We start from the raw sequence: 16,618 nt of genomic DNA, 5'->3' as shown, positions 1-16,618 counted from the left end.
CTCTCTCCTTCAGTGGGAGCTACCACGACTGCGGTGATGATGCCATCACTGTGCAACACCATCTGCTTGGAAGTATACGGAAGGACTTCTCTCTGCCCATATAGCCAATTGGAACCCATGTGCGGTTCGTCTGTATGTTTGGTCAACAATTTCACAGGGATAAAGACTTCAGTTTGCCATAAAACCACCTTGATTTAATGGGGTCATTGTGTCAGTGGCGGAGAGAGAATCGGCTTGTCTCCTGACAGCCGAAATAGAATCTCTCCTAAACAAACGGGCGATCAGAGTGGTGCCCGAGGAGGAGAGCTATCAGGGTTTTATTCTCATAATTTTGTAATTCCAAAGAAAGGGGAGACAGCCTTTCATCCAATTCTGGACCTTAATGTGTTAAACAAGCACCTACAAAAAAAATTAAATAATTCAGAATGTTAACACAGAAAGCACTCTGTTGATTGATTTGTCTGAATGATTGGTTTGTGACAATCTATCTGTCAGGCGCTTATTGTCACAAAGATATCACACAGGAAATTCTTCAAATTTGCATACAGAGGCACAGCTTATGAGTTTAAAACTATTTAATTCAGGGTAGATTTAGCTCTGAGGGTTTTTGCCATGTGTGTAGAAGCTGCCCTGTTCCCGTTAAAGAAAGAGGACTTAAGAATATCATCTTACATACACTGATTATCTGATATGCTCATTGTCGAGAGAGCAAGCAGTTAAAGACACAGAGATATTTTAAAATCATCTCTGCAGCTTGGGGTTCAGGATCAACATGTTAAAGAGCAGCTTGAAGCTTTCACAATAAACAGAATATGAGAATGCTGGGTTTAGTGGCTTTAATGATTGCGGTAGTACATCTGGGACTGCTGAAAATGAGGGATTTTCAGTGCTGGATCGAGCAGTTACATGTGTGCTCTCGGCCGCATCTCAGCCGGCCTGTGAGACTTACTTACTTATCTGCTCATGAACTGGAAAAGTCCTTAGATTCTCAGAGCAGGGATTCACTTGAGGACAATGTCATCAGGAGTCACCATGGCGACAGACACACCCTTAAAGGGCTGGTGAGCAACTATGATGGGCAGAGCTGTGAACGGTGTTTTGCCTCTGCAGCTGATTCACAAACACAGAAATTATCTAGAGTTGCTAGCAGAGTGGTTGGCACTGAAACTATTTCAGAGCTCCATCAGAGGGCAGCATCTATAAGTGAAGACCGACAATTTTACAGTGGTTGCTTACATCAATTGGCAGGGGGGCACATGCTCCCTTCAGCTGCATCTGTCTCAATGCCTTTATCCCTCAGAGCAACTCACGTTCCAGGGATTTTAAACAGAGGGGCAGATTTATTATCCCGGGGAATTCTGATTAATTCTGATAGCTCCACGCTCGCAATCCAGGCATCGGGGGGATGAGATCAACTGCTGCCGGGCCCTCCATGGAGAAATCTACTGTCTGGTGTTCAGACAGATGGCTCCTTTATGGGATTTGTCCATCGTCCTGGAAGCCCTTTCTCAACACCCTTTTAAAGCATTGGAGGGAATTGGTCTTAAGTTTCTCTCTCTTAAGACAGTGCTGTTCATTGCTTTTGCAATGGCCAAGCATGTGAGTGACTTACTTTGTCTGCTATCCCGTCTTGTTTGCAGTTCGCTGCAGGACTCACTAAGTTTCCTCTCGCCCTAACTCGGCTTTTTTGCCTAAGGTAGTTGCCTCAGCGTATAGGTGCCTATCTACTAAACTGGAAGCTTTTCACCCACCTCCCTTCTCTCCGGGGAGCAAAGATTGAATCCATTATGTCTGGTATGAGCACTTCATATGAATGTGAATGTAACAGCAGGTTTTAGGACTCATGACCAGTTGTTTGTATCATGGTCTACTCCTCACAAGGGGAAGCCATTGTCTTGTCAACAGCTGTCTCGTTGGATCATTGAGGCTATATCTTTAGCCTATCGTTAGCCTATATTTGTAAGGGTCTTCAACTCCCCAAGGGCTTGAGAGAGTACTCCCCGGGGGATGGCTACATCCTGGACTTTATCCAGAGAGATTTCAGTGTGTCCTTGCTGTCATGTGTGTTGCTAGGCAACTCATGAGTGCTGATGAATGCTCAGCTGCTGCTGCAGCTCATCAGCGCTGCTATATCTTGTCTCTGTCTTTGTTCGTTCAGTGTCTGATTTTTCTGTTTGCTTATGCTGTGTTCCTTGCAGTTCTGCCTTTTTTTCCTGGGTTCCAGTCACTCAGTTCGGAGTGGATGTTTATCTGTCTAAGTGTTCCTAGTTGGATTGCCTTCGGAGATCTGCCCATTGTAGTACATGTGCTGCCAAGGACCAGCTACACCTAGACTTTCCTGACCAGACATTTTTCTAACACTTTATGAGTTTCATAAAAAAGGGATTTTCATTTGCAATTGAATCTCGAGTTCCCTTTCATAGATCACTTTGATGCTGCGGTGACGTCACCGGCTATAGGAACACCCCTCTGTGTGACGAATGTCTGAAGCCCAATACCATCCCGCCAATCCTATTGGCCAAATAGCGCTCCACACCGCCCTACGCATGCGTACGCATCGTATACCTGGGTGCTGCGCACTATTTCGCTGAGATTTCATTCCTTTAGGGAAGCGAATCATCTGAATCATCTGTGCCCTATGGAAACAATCTTGCATTCTCAAGCGTTTTTTTCTTCGAGCAGTGTGTAACTCCTCTTCGCGGACGCGATGAGTCAACGAAAGGTAAGAGCCGTATAATGTGTTTATCATGAGGAGGCACTCATGAGAGTTTCGTTAGCAGCCTCTCTACATGTTCTCTCCGTGTTAGCCTACGGCTACAGTAAAAAATAAATAAATAAAGAATCCGCGCTCTGGAGTGTACTTCTAAAAGTCGCCTCGGGTCTAACCCCCACCGTTTCGCTTCTGCGGTCGGCGAGGCCCTGCACGAGGTGTTGGTTAGGGGCGATATGTGTGGCTTGACTATGAATACAGCGATGCACTGGAGTTTTTCCACTTGCTCTCTCTCCCCCACTCGAGCGTGTTAATCAGCAGATTTGCTATTTATGTGGCTACCCGCGTGGTGGATAAACTATCCCCCCGCCACCCCCATCCCCGTGAGCCGCTACCAAGTAGTTTTGAGGTCCTGGAAGCAGCCTTAATCAGCGCATGTCACAAACGCCGTGGGTTTCGCCACCATTGCTGATATGGCGGATTGCTGTTATACGGCGATGCCGCTAGTGAACTAACTCTCTAGCCGAATGGATCTCGGCCGCAGTCTAAAGTCTCGTCGAAGACGTGTCGAGTCGTGTCTACATTTCGGCAAAATTTAGTTCACTTTATGGCGATTCTTAACGAGAAAGCCTCTCGTCCTCAATCCCCACACTCTAACATTGACTGTCTCGCACCAAAGGCACCTCGATCATCATTGGATCGAGCTATCACTTGAGCGCCCCCTCAGACACTCTACACAATCCAGCCTTCAGAGTTGAGGGACGGCACAAGAGGCTGACTAAGACAGCCTGTTATGACGGCTCACACAGCTGCCGTTATCGCACTAGAGGCATGGCCCGATATTCATTTTGTTGGATTTAATTCTGCCGCAGATACGCTTCAGGATTACACACAACGAAACGTAGTGACTTTTACACATGCGCTTTCCTTGCTTACGGACGCTGTGAGCTTTCCGTGCTCGGATGTTAATGCATGTGGGAACCACTACGTTCTATGGGAGGCAAGGTAGCGCTTGCCCAGCATCTTCACTATGGGTGTTACGCACAATTCGTCACGGATACACCATTCAGTTCTTCTTTCGGCTTAGCCTTGGCTCATCGAGTATTTCAAAACGCATGGATGCAATTCTGGCACTGTTGCAGCTCCAGGGCGTTCGTGTATTGAATTGCCTGGATGATTGGCTGGTGTTTAGCACATTCGCAGACTCAAGCACACTCCCATCGGGATCTTGTGCTGAATCATCTAAACAGCCTGGGCTCATGCACAAATTTCTAAGAGTGTTTTAATTCCCTCTCAGCGGATAACCTTCTGAAATAAACTTTACTCTCGCACAATGACAGCAAGACTATCTCTCTCACGAGCTAAGTCTCTCGCGTCATGTGTATGTCACTTCAAAGTTGGTTGCACAGTGACGGTGAGTTTGTGCCTCAGACTTTTAGGTCTAATGGCAGCTGCATCCCCTGTAATCCGCCTGGGCTTACTTCATATGCACCCTTCAGTGGTGGACGACAAGCCGGAACATTTCACCCCGTTGTCTTCCGCATCGAACGATTTCGGAGACACGGAGGTGTGTTATGTCAATAAGACAATGGATGTCAACCGAATTCCTTCTAGCTGGAATTCGACTGGGGATTTGTGCATCCCAAGAGACTGTCATGACGGATGCGTCTTTGACCAGTTGGGGAGCTGTTTGTCGAGGGAGCTCAGCTCACGGAGTATGAACGGCGACACAATGCAGTTGGCATATAAACAGGTTGGAATTACTGGCGGTTTTTCTAGCCCTCCAGTATTTCTCGAATCTGCTGATCGGCCGTCATGTACTACTCAGATCAGACAACATAGCGGTTGTGTCGTATCTGTATTATCAAGGAGAATTACGCTCTCGCCCCTTGTGCAGGCTGGCGAGAATTATTCTTCTTTGGTCTCAGAACAGATTTCTGTCGATCAGAGCGGTTCATGTCCCCGGACGTTTGAAATTCGGAGTGACAGACTCTGGAGCAAAAAAAAAATGAAAAAGGAGGTTGCACCCCCAAATGGTGAGCCTTTTATGGCAAATATTTGGAGAAGCGAGAGTGGACTTATTTGCGTCGAGCATGACTACGCATTGCCCGCTGTGATTCTCCTTATGCCCTCCATTGCCCCTGGGCTTGGTTGCGTTAGCTCACAATTGGCCCACACAGCCGTGGTTTGCGGACCTGGTCAGTCTGTTAGTGGGCTCTCCATGGAGATTTCCCTCAGACAGGACTTACTATCGCGAGTACAGGGAATGATTTGGCACCAAGGCCAGATCTATGGAAGCTGTGGGCGTGGCCTTTGAGCGGACGCTTATATAAGACGCTTATATGCTTTCAAATGGAAACTGTTTACGACTTGGTGTGGAATTCGTAATTGGATCCGGTTTACTGCCCAGTGGCTTCAGTACTGGAGTTCCTTCAAGACCGTTTCTCTATGGAGTAACGCCAGCCACTCTGAAAGTTTACGTGGCAGCCATTTCAGCTAACCACGTATATATATATATATATATATATATATATATATATATATATATATATATATATATATATATATAGATAGATGGTGCTTCAATGGGCTGTCATCCGCTGGTCTCTCGTTTTATACAAGGTGCCCGACTGCGGAGGCCTTTCCACCCTGTGGGAGTTCCTTCATGGGATTTATCCATTGTGTTGCGAGGTTTGTCAGGAAATCCGTTAGCCCTTTGAAACTATACCGGATAAAATCCTGACTTAAAAACTCTTGTGGCTTTATCCTCCCTCAAGACAGTTGGGGATTTACAGGATTTTTCTGTTTCGCCCTCGTGCATGGATTTTGCACCAGGCTCTGTGGAAGCATTGCTGCGACCATGGCCTAATTATGTCCCTAGGTCGCTTTAAACCCTTTCACTTTCAACAAGTGGTCTTGGAGGCTTAACCCCCTGCAGAGGTGGGGTCAGGAGATCTGAGTCTTTGCCCTGTCAGAGCGCTGAAGACTTATGTTGATCGAACAGCTCCATGACCTGAGTCCAACCACATTTGTCTGTTAGGACACAAAATAGAGGCCACGCTGTCACAAAGCAGCGCATGTCACATTGGCTGATGGAGACTATATCTTTAGCCTATGAGGCGCACGGACTCGCTTCGCCCTTAGGAATTAGAGCTTATTCCACGAGAGCAGTGGCTTCATCACAAGCTTTCTCAGTGGTTCTTCTATATGATGTCTGTGCTGCGGCAGGTTGTTCCTCACCAAGCACTTTTGTCAAGTTTTACAGTCTGGATGTGAGGATGGCTCCTGTCTCCCGGGTTCTTTCCGCTTGAGCAGATGTTTTCTTTGGATTCCAACTATCAGGTACGTCAGGCGTTATGGTTTAGGGTTCCCATAGCCGGTGACGACATCTCGTTCCCTATTAAGGGAACCGTGGTTACATACGTAACTGAGATGTTCCCTTTCATAGGTCACTTCGATGCTGCGGTCCTGGCCGTTCCGTACCTTGATAGCATTTCTTCAGTTCATGAAATCTGAGGGCGTTGCCAAGCGCTATTTGGCCAATAGGATTGGCGGGATGGTATGGGGCTTCAGACATTCATCACACCGAGGGGTGTTCCCATAGCCAGTGACGTCACCGCAGCATCTCGTTCCCTATTCAGAGAACCGTGGTTACATACGTAACCAAGATGTTATCTATCCTGACATAACAATCCGACCACTGATGGATTCAGCAAGTGGTGAGTGGAGGAACGTCATTGCTAATAACAATGTTCATATGGATCAACAGGATGAACAGATATTGGCTACGGGTTGTGCGGTGCAAGTCTTGGTGGCACAGGTGTCGGAGGTTACTGCCCAGCTCCAACGTTTAAGAATGGACATCAACGGAGTGCCCACTGTGCCTACCCCACCGTCTGTTTCCTCTTGCAGGCACGATCAGATCATCATACCGAGCCTCATCTTCCATCTCCTGCTTAGTATGCTGGTGAGCCACATTTATGCAGAGCTTTTATTACTAAGTTCTCATTGTTTTTCACTCTTCAACCCATATCTCTAACTATGGAGCAATCCATTCCAATCACCATGCTGCGCCTCAGTCCAGTATTTCTTGGAGGAGCTTAGGAGAGTGTTTGATCGATCCGTTTCGGGATATGAGGCAGCATGGAAATTGACAGATCTGCAACAGGGAAATCATTCAGTTACTGACTATTCCTTTGATTTCCGCATTTTAGTGGCAGAGACTAAATGGAACAAGGAGGCACAGTGAGACCACTACCTGCATGGGTTGGCTCACCATGTCCAACGGGAGATTGTCGGGCTGGATTTACCCACAACTCTGAATGGACTGATCGAGTTGGCGATTAGAGTAGACAGCTGTCTGCAACATAGTGATCAACAAAGATGTGCTAGTTCGTATCCAGAGGTGGGGTTCGCCAGTGACACAGTCAGTCCATTTCAGATCTTGAACCCATGCAGGTGGGCAGAACCTAGCTGACCAGGGAGGAGAGGGATCGTTGATGGACCAACGGGTTATGTTTATACTCTGAGCGAGGGGACATTTTGTTACAAGCTGTCCGGTAAAAGCAAGAGTCCATCAGTAGACGTGAGGTTATTCACGGGTGGAATTTCCTTCGAAAAAATCCTCTACAGTTCGGGGAACAGACACAATGATTTAGCCAGTCTGTCTGCTTCCTGACCTGGGCCCCAGTTAGTCAAGTATAAACTCTAAGACTATGTGCCATATTTCTAGAGAGAAGAGCAGAACCACCACAGGAGGGATGAAGACCATCTCTTTTCAACAGGTCAGGTCTGCCCCAAAAACTTGTCCAATTGCCTATTAAACCTATTGGTTATTCTTTGGTCACCACTTAGACATCCAGCCATTGAGTGATGACAATCTGCTATATATCTCATCACCACGGTAAGCAGGGAGGAAACCAGAGCATATTACAGCATTTAACAAATTCACCCAATAAGGGAAGGAACAGAAAAGATCAAATAAGGACATGGAAACACATGAGGAGCAAAACACACACAACACACAGAGTCTAACACTAGTTATAGAGTCTAACACTAGTTATATACATAAACTTGTGAGAAGCAAAGGTCCTAATACTAAGCCTTGTGGTACTCCTCCATACTGTACTTTAGATCAATATTTTACCTCGTCATTAACTGCTACAAATTGATGATGGTCAGATAAGATCTGAACCATGACAATACAATTCCTCTTTAATGACAACAAACAAATAGTAAGTAAAATTTATTTATATAGCACTTTTCACAGATAAAAAAGTGCTTCACAATAAAATGTAATACAATAACAATACGAAACCATTGTACAAAATACAAACAGCAAACAGAACAAACACTATAAAAACCCTCAACTAACCAAAAGCCTGCTTGAATAGTAGAGTCTTCAGTTGTTTTTAAAAGAAACAAGAGTTTACACAATGCAGAAAAAGAGGCAAATCATTCCACAGCCTAGGAGTAACTGCCTGGAATGACTGGTCCCCTCTAGTTTTAAAATTAGTACGGGGAACAACTAATAGCCTCTGATCTAATGACCTGAGACTCCGGGTAGGAGTATGAAGATGTATCAAGTCAGTGATCTAGGTGGGGACTTGGCCATGCAAGGCTCTAAAAGTAAGGACCAGGATTTTAAAATGAATGCTATACTGGACAGGTAACCAGTGAAGTGCTACTAAAGCCGGTGTGATGTGTTCTCTTGTCTTAATGTGTGTTAAAAGCCTTGCAGCAGAGTTCTGAACAGCCTGGAGACGATAAAGCTTCTTCTTACTCAAACAGGTAAAAAGACTGTTACAGTAGTCTAAACAAGAGGAGATGAATGCATGAATGTCATCTCCAACTCACCCTTAGTCACAAATGATCTTAATTAGGAAATGTTCCTCAGTTGAAAAAAATGATATATTGTCTCATTATTGCACCAGCCCTTGCTTTTGTAGAAAGCATAAAACCCTGCATCTTGAATGCAAATGTTAGTTTAAAAAGGAATAGGTATTGTATTATATCAGATGCATTATTGCATGACAATAATTTAATCACATGCAAAACTTAAAGCCACTGGACATCACTGGCTAACGGCCCAGCTAATGGTGTGTTTTATGGGTTGTACAGGTCACACACACACATACACACAAAGAACAATAAAAATCAATGAAAGAGTTGGTCAAAGCCCAAAGGATTAATGTTGTTCTGCGACAAGAAATTGAATCTTTGAAGCATTGAAAGTGCACTATTGAGGTATTGCTCTATTGCACTATCAGCACTACTGGGGAATCATGAGTTGTGGCTCATGAAAAAGCAGAATAGACTTATAACAAAGGATGGTCTGCTTTACAGAAACAGTAAAACACCCTCTGGAGAAAAAGTGTCCCAGCTTGTCCATCCTGCTTTCCTACCTTTGAGAGAGTCTGTGTGTAGGTCCTACATGATAACATGGGTAGGTTGGGCATAGAAAGTACCACTGATCCTGTCAGGATTAAGATCTATGTGCATGGCTTGTAGTGGAACAATGCATCAAGAATTCTGAGAAGTGCATTACTATTAAAACAGCTTGCACTAAAGATGTGCCATTGGGCAACAGACCACTGGATCTGGTGTATTCAAGAAAAAAAAAATCAATAGAGTTCTGTGGCATATTTGTGGTTGACAAAAATGTCCAACTAACAAATGTACAAGGTGAAACAGGTAGCGTGGGAGTAAAAACCATTCAGCACAAATACCTCCTACGCATTTAACAGTCTGTGAGAAAACTGGACTATCCTGCCCCCTCAGTCAAGATGAATGTGAAAAGGGATTCTAATGGTAAAATAACAATTGCCAAGTGCACTGGTTTCCTAGCATTAAAATTTAATATATCAGTTAATATAATTTAGATTACTAGAGCAACATCTTATTTAGGTCTGTTTCACAAAGTTTTTACAAAGCACATTTTGATTGGCACATTTTATCTATTAACCTATGTTACACTGAACATCCTGCGCCACGAATAATGCACAGCTGAAGAGTATGTTAAAGGTGTGATCTTTTGTATGTTTTGAGGACTAGATAACTGGTCCATAATTTCATTGCACTGGCTGTTCTAACTTACCATAAAGTCCATAAAGGGGGGGGGGGGGGCATATTTATTTGATTATGTTAGCTAAAATTACTTGGCTAACATTTGATTACAAACAGTATCTATCTAAAATCATATGTCCTGCAGTCTTCACAATACATGCACAATAATATTTTCTTGTGCTTCGTCGTTGCTTGATGGCACTTTCCTTTTATGCTGGGGCTGGTTAATTCAGGCAAGTATCACCACATTATTATTGTTTATTGAGTCTCCGTTGTTCTCTTAGAGGATTCATTGCAGATGGAGCACACTGTCAGTTGTTGCTTAGTGATGCTCCAAGCCAGATATGCACAGATGATTCACAGTTAGGCTATGTTTAATACAAATTAAGGAAAAGAAGATTATTTGCACTAAATCTGTGCAGATTTGTTTTGCATGAACATCCCCTGCAAAATGAACATAATTTATGAATTTATTGACAGCGTTATCCTATGGAGGAAAGACTTTGATGCTTAAAAATAAAATGAAGAATACATTTTTTGATTTAATAAATCCAAAATTTATATAAATAAATCACTTTTAAAATGGAAAATGTTATGCCCCCCAACACATACTGTCATAGCGTGTCCCGGTCAGAACACAGGCATGACATGACAAAAACAATAAAACCCATTGAAAACAAGGCAGTTGTTGCATCCAGTGGGAACAGAATGACTGACTACTGATTGTCTTTTTAATGCATTGCATTGCATATTGAACCATGTCTGAATTTTTGATCTGAGAAATGACAAACAACCAGCACTACTCCAAACTGCTCAAAACTCGCATTTGAAACATCAGTGGCAAATGCTTTACATATGTAAACCTACTTACATATCATGAGTCAGAAGCGCCAGACTGTCTGGCTTGAGTGTGGAACAGCCGGCAACCACATGTGACGACCCTGGGCTGGACTCTGCTTCGTCCACAGTAAAAGCCCATCCGGCGATCCACAGCACAAAATATATGTATTTCAGTGACCAGCAAGGATCAGCTGTAGGCATGGCAAAGTGGATATCATGCTCTTTTGGAAGGCCAAACAAAGTAGTTTCACTTTCACAATGAAACACACAGCATCTCCACGAAATGGTGCCAGTGGCAACAGCGGGAATAAACGTTTTTTTATTCGCCATCTTTCTTTGTGTGAACGTTTGGGCATTGTTTTGTAAATCTTCCCACATGGTGATGTAGAGATGTGGGGGCATGTTAGAACGAGACGTTTTAGGGGGCGTGGCAGAGTCTTACGTTTTTAATAAAGAATTTATTTTTGGATTTGAGACTTTGCAAATTTACAGATATCCTTTATGCATCAAAAGCTTGTAAAACTCCAAAGAGAAAGGAAAATTTTAAACCACATCATATGACCCCTTTAATAAAACAATAAATAAATACATAAAATAATAAAAATAAAAAAATTTAATGAATAAATAAATAAATGTAAAACTGTTTAACTAATTCATTAATGTTTAAAACGTGGATTAATAAAAACAATAAAAAAGTACATTAATAAATCTTTTTAAAACCACATTTTAAATTGCTATTTAAAAATGCATTTGCCAAATTCCATTGGACAGTACACACATGGGAGCAACCAATCAACTTTTGCCTTAATTTGAAGAGCCAACCCCTTTCTCGCTTGTAAATATAACACACTGTCATTGGACAGTGAGAAGAGCTTTACAGCGGGAGTATGAGACTGATTCAAGCAACCAATGTCGGGGGAATCTGAACGTGTTTGGAGAGGGATTGTGGATGATTTGTCACTTTAGCTAATTTCTGTGAAATAAATTATCAAATTAATTATCGTGCAGTGCATTCCATGTAATTTCCCTCATAGAAGCTGAATTCAGTGCTGTGTGAAGCAGTGCAGTTCCTTATTATTGTTGTTCACTCAGTAGAGCAACATGTTGCATGTTCCAAGGCATGTTGCATGAAGTGAATCAAAGATGAGTTGCCCTGTGAAACATTAGTATAGTTTACACATGATTCGCTGGATTTATGTGTTCTTTCCCTATCACCTGCAGAAAGCGCAGCACAAAAAGACAAACTTTTCCAGGTACCTTCCAATTCAGGCTCATCGTTCAATTGAAAGGTAACTACAAGGCCTCAGAGTAAAACAAGTTGTGCAAATGTTTTAATTAATACAAATGTTTATCAAAAGTATGCTTGGTTTGTCCTTATAGTCAGCTGCAGGTCCTGCCTGGGCCAGAGATCAGCTACAGCGACTTTCTGGATGCTATTGATCGGCGTGAGGACACTTTCTATGTTGTATCATTCAGACGGGTAAGAAGAGCAGACCACTGCAGTGTCGACAGAAAGGACACACACACGTCCTCTCACTCAAACTCATCTCATGCTTGACTTTTGTAGGATCACCTGCTGTTACCTGCCATCAGCCACAATAAAACAACTCGACCCAAAATGTCTCTGGTCATGCCTGCCATGGCCATCAATGGTGAGATTGATCAAAATAAATAATTTACTCACCCTCCTGAAAGTTTTTATTCTATAGATGATATTTTGAAAAATGTATCATGCGTGAAAGTTCATTGTGGGGCTGCAGGATAGGGGTTAAATGATTGATCAGAATTGTTAGCATGATTATTGTCATTTTAATTATTTATTGTTAATTATTGCACTTTCACATAAGCACAAATAAAGAGAACGTCAGCTGGCATGGTTTGCTTCAATTTTGAGAAAGCACAAATTATTGATTTAATCGAAAAGCTTGTTTCAGGATAAATAACCAGCAGGCAAATATCACAGACGATTATGCTTTAAATATCGAGAGAAGCAGAGATCGTGATTCTTTGTGCAGCTCTAGTTCAGTGTTGTTTAAAAGGACGTGAGATTGAGTAAATGATGACATCTTTATCAACTCTCCCCATTTAATGTCTATATATTTAAAACCTGTGATTTGTTTTGTGTCCCGTGTAGATTCGGTGTATAACTCGTCTCAGGGCGGCTATGAAATGATGATGCAGGTGGACTGTGAGGTGATGGACACGCGGATCATCCCAATCAAGTCCTCTGTAGTCCCGCCCTCTCTCAGAGACCCGCCCCCCACTCCGCCCCCCCACCATCAGCATGCTAACCACACCTCGCTGCGCAGCCGTCAGCATCACTTGCACGGCAGCGGGGCGTCGCCGAGGCGGAGGACCGCGGGTTACTTCATCAGTCAGAGCGGATCTGATTGAGAGTCTGAGAGCAGGAACAAAGGACTCTCCAGCAGTAGTTTAAGTTTCTTTTACTCTCGAATCAACCCTGGGAACACAGGACAAATGATCAGACACGTACATGATACGGTGAAATGACTGATGGACCGTTGCACTTATGTGGTTAGCGCTGGGGGCTTCCGCGGGTGGGCTGTGTTTCCTTCCCTCCTGTTAGCAGTAGCCTGTTTGTTCAAACCTTCTGTTCCTGAATCATATGCTCTCTTTTTATACATACCTTGTGTTGTTGTTGTTGTTTTTTTATTGAGATTATTTAAAAAAGAATGTGCTTCTATTAGATTATATAAAGCATTATGAATCTTGATTTGAATGTAAGGAATGATGGTGTTTGTATATATCCTTTGCTCTGTCACAGGTGACGGCTGCTCCAGTGTAAAGCTGCTGGTTTGCTGCTCTTTCTCATCACAGCTTGATCTTTCTTTTGATGGCTGGGCTTGTGAAATGTTAGCGTGTCACAGAAGCTTCTGCCGTTAGCGTTTTCATTTTCAGGTGTCTTGTCTTGAATGTTTTGCTGCTTTTGTCCCGAACCACTAACAGGACGATGAATTTATTAGTGAACAGGTTTAGATTTTGACAAAGCGCTTTACTGGCCGTCCATCATCCCGCTCCGTTTGCTGATATCTCTCAACCACCTTGTGTTCAACTCGAAGGGAATAAGGCCCGTGGCCAGATGTATATTTCTGTTGTAGTTTTCCTTCTGTGAAGATGTTTTATCTCCTGATTGAAGATGATTTCATGTTTTCTTGTCACCTGCAATCTTCATGGCTTCTTGTCAAATCCAGCGCAGTCCATCTGATGATGATGATGATGATGATGAAGCCTTCCCATGATGAACTGCTCTAGCATGCTTCTGTTATCTGTGATGGAGGGATGTGTATGTAAATGTAAACCTGCTTTTTTTTACTTTATTTAAAGAGCTTTCATATGGAAAACACTTTCTCTTCCTGTCTGTATGAGAGTTTTGAACTACTGTGTTCATTTGTAGAGGAGAAAATACATTTGATAAAAACTGTGTAGTAAGTGATTGTGTCCGGTGAGTTAGTTAAAGAATCGTTTCTTACAGAGTTACCATAGCTGACAACGCATTAAATCAAGAGAAGAGAGTTGGGTGTGATTTAACCTGATCATTATTAACACCAGAATGCATGAAACTATAGACAAATGATTTGATTTGATGGTTTTCTTTTTCTTCAAGAAGTTTCCCAGTTGATGAATGATTAACAGATGTTTTCTGGTTTATTAACCATGTTACTCTCCTTCATGTGTTTACACCGTAGGAAATCTGCAGTTTAGAGCCGCTGTAATCTGAACTTTCCACATTTCCCTCAGAAAGGTGCGTCTCTCGTTTGTCTTCCTTTCCTTTGAGAGCCAGGCATCACAACATCTCAAAGTCCCACAGGGAATGAATTCAGGTCATTTTGACCCACTTTATGCAGACTTGGAGTTTGTTTTTACCATCCTTTGACCACAAAAACCAAAACAGTCTTTTTATTTGATCGAATATTTCAGACATCTGAATAACATTGTGCAGTCCAAGAAGAGTTTCTCTCTTGGCTGGCAGTTTCCATCTCTACCAGGTTTCTGCTAGAGATCCAATCTAGGTACTTTTTAATTTTGTTTCAGTACACTAACCATGTTTATGTTGAACTTCTGGTTTTTCCGTGGTGTGACTGTGAAGAGTGGAAACACTGGAGATATCACCCAAAATACAAGACGACCATCAGCTACAGGACATTCAGAAACATATCTATGAATGAATAAATATGAATATGAGTAATTGTGACGTAAAACATTTAATTGTCATTGCACACTGAGAGTACCGCTGTGGACGTACACTTGAGGGTAATGAATTTGGCGTAGCTTGCAATACTTTCTATTAAGATGTAATAAGAGAATATTCCATGAGCTTGAGCTTTTGTCTGCAAAACCATTTCCATTACCCTTTTTATCATAATCACAATTCTCTTCTGGAGCAACCTGCACACAATTATAGGAGGGTTAAATTCAAGAACTCAAGCCTGCAACCTTTTATTTACCAGCCCTTACTCTTCCTCACCACATAAATGATTCCAACGGCAAAATCCAGAACCGAGGAATCCTCCGTCCTCCATTTGACACTGGTTTCAAAGAAAGGGACCAAATGAACTAACAGATGATCGGGCACATGTACCAACCGTTTCTGCAGACCCTGAGCTGATCGACTGTGACAGAATAATAGCCCTGTGACATCATTTCACGTGACTTCCTCGTGGTGTGCTTTAGAGGGATGATGTCATAACTCCGCACTCTTACTGGCACTAGTTCTCCATTCAGTTCATCTTTCATAATGTGACATCACCCCATCTGATAGGATTCTCAAGTGCCCTTTTATCATTTTTCTATCATGCATGACATGGTCTGTGTCCATATAATGAGGGAAGGAAAAATCTCATGCACTTCTTTAGAAATGTCCAGCGGTTCAGAGGACTTTGATTGAATCACAGTCTTCATGATGGTGAGGCTGTTAATGTGCTGAAGTGTTTGCTTTGGCGAATCCAGCAATGTGTGAGAGCAGGTATCTTTATGAAGAGCTTCAATTCCATTCAAGTTTATTTGTATAGCGCTTTTTACAATACAAATCATTGCAAAGAAACTTAACAGAAAATTATGTTTCTACAATATTTAGTAGTAGCTTATGGTGGTGACTGTCAGTTTGTGTGCATATGACAGGATTTATCAGAAAAATGAATACAAGATGTAGTTGGCCAGACGATGAACATTATTAACAGTGATTATTATATGATTCAGTCACACATTTAGCAATATTTGTTAGTTCTGTTGTTGATTCAGGGTTAGCATCATCTGAGGTCCTCTGAGGGTCAGCATCATCTCTTCTCAGGTGTTCTGGATCCAGACTGGAGCTTGTGTAAATCCTAGTTACCACGGGATGAAGATCCAGCAGAAACAGAGAAACACATAGAGACATCATTAGCATAGCTGCTGATCCAACAAAGTAAAATTAGTTTAACCCAGGAAGGCTATTCCAGAGTTTGGGAGCCAAATGTGAGAAAGCTCTACCTCCTTTAGTGGACTTTGCTATCCTAGGAACGACCAAAAGTCCAGCGTTTTGTGACCTTAGGGTGCGTGATGGGTTGTAGCGTGGTAAGGTAATGATATAGGTAAGTAATGATATATATATAGGTAAAATATGATATATATATATATATATATATATATATATATATATATATATATATATATATATATATATATATATATATATATGATATGGAACTTAATAGGTATATTGATGTTGGTGGAATATTTGAATCAGGTGGCGTCTGGTAATTTGTTAACTTAGCCACTGTGCTAAATAAAAACCTTGGATTGTTTTGGTTATTTTCTGAGTTTGTGGATATGCTCTGCCCTGGCAATTTTTAGAACCTGTCTATAGCTGGACATACTGTTTTTCCACACAATTCTAAAAACTTGCAAATTTCGCTCAAGACTACGGGTTTCTGTCTTGAGAGAAAGAAATGGCACAGCGTTTCTCTCTGACCCTTTTCTATTTGATGGGGGCAACAGCTTCTAATA

General features: G+C 42.4%; 1 protein-coding gene across 1 annotated transcript; it reads left to right on the top strand.

Annotated features, from left to right (window-relative positions):
• Nucleotides 1–11,753: 11,753 nt before the first annotated feature.
• LOC113068413 (cyclic AMP-dependent transcription factor ATF-6 beta-like) lies at nt 11,754–14,069 on the top strand. The gene is made up of 4 exons (XM_026241193.1): nt 11,754–11,904; nt 11,996–12,095; nt 12,183–12,267; nt 12,750–14,069. The coding sequence occupies exons 1-4, from the start codon at nt 11,795–11,797 to the stop codon at nt 13,007–13,009; spliced, it is 555 nt and encodes a 184-aa protein (XP_026096978.1). The 5' UTR covers nt 11,754–11,794; the 3' UTR covers nt 13,010–14,069.
• The last annotated feature ends 2,549 nt before the right edge of the window (nt 14,070–16,618 follow it).

Source organism: Carassius auratus, linkage group LG44F, assembly GCF_003368295.1.
Source record: "Carassius auratus strain Wakin linkage group LG44F, ASM336829v1, whole genome shotgun sequence".
Taxonomy (NCBI): Eukaryota; Metazoa; Chordata; class Actinopteri; order Cypriniformes; family Cyprinidae; genus Carassius; species Carassius auratus.
The sequence above is the reverse complement of the archived record's forward strand: the minus strand, read 5'-3'. Positions and strand labels throughout refer to the sequence as shown.

Bases quoted from the DNA above. Each gene is read 5' to 3' on its own strand.
- LOC113068413 (XM_026241193.1), top strand. From the start codon at position 11,795: ATGATTCGCTGGATTTATGTGTTCTTTCCCTATCACCTGCAGAAAGCG. The intron at 11,905-11,995 runs GTAACTACAAGG...TTGTCCTTATAG, and splicing joins GCTCATCGTTCAATTGAAAG to TCAGCTGCAGGTCCTGCCTG. The intron at 12,096-12,182 runs GTAAGAAGAGCA...TGACTTTTGTAG, and splicing joins ATGTTGTATCATTCAGACGG to GATCACCTGCTGTTACCTGC.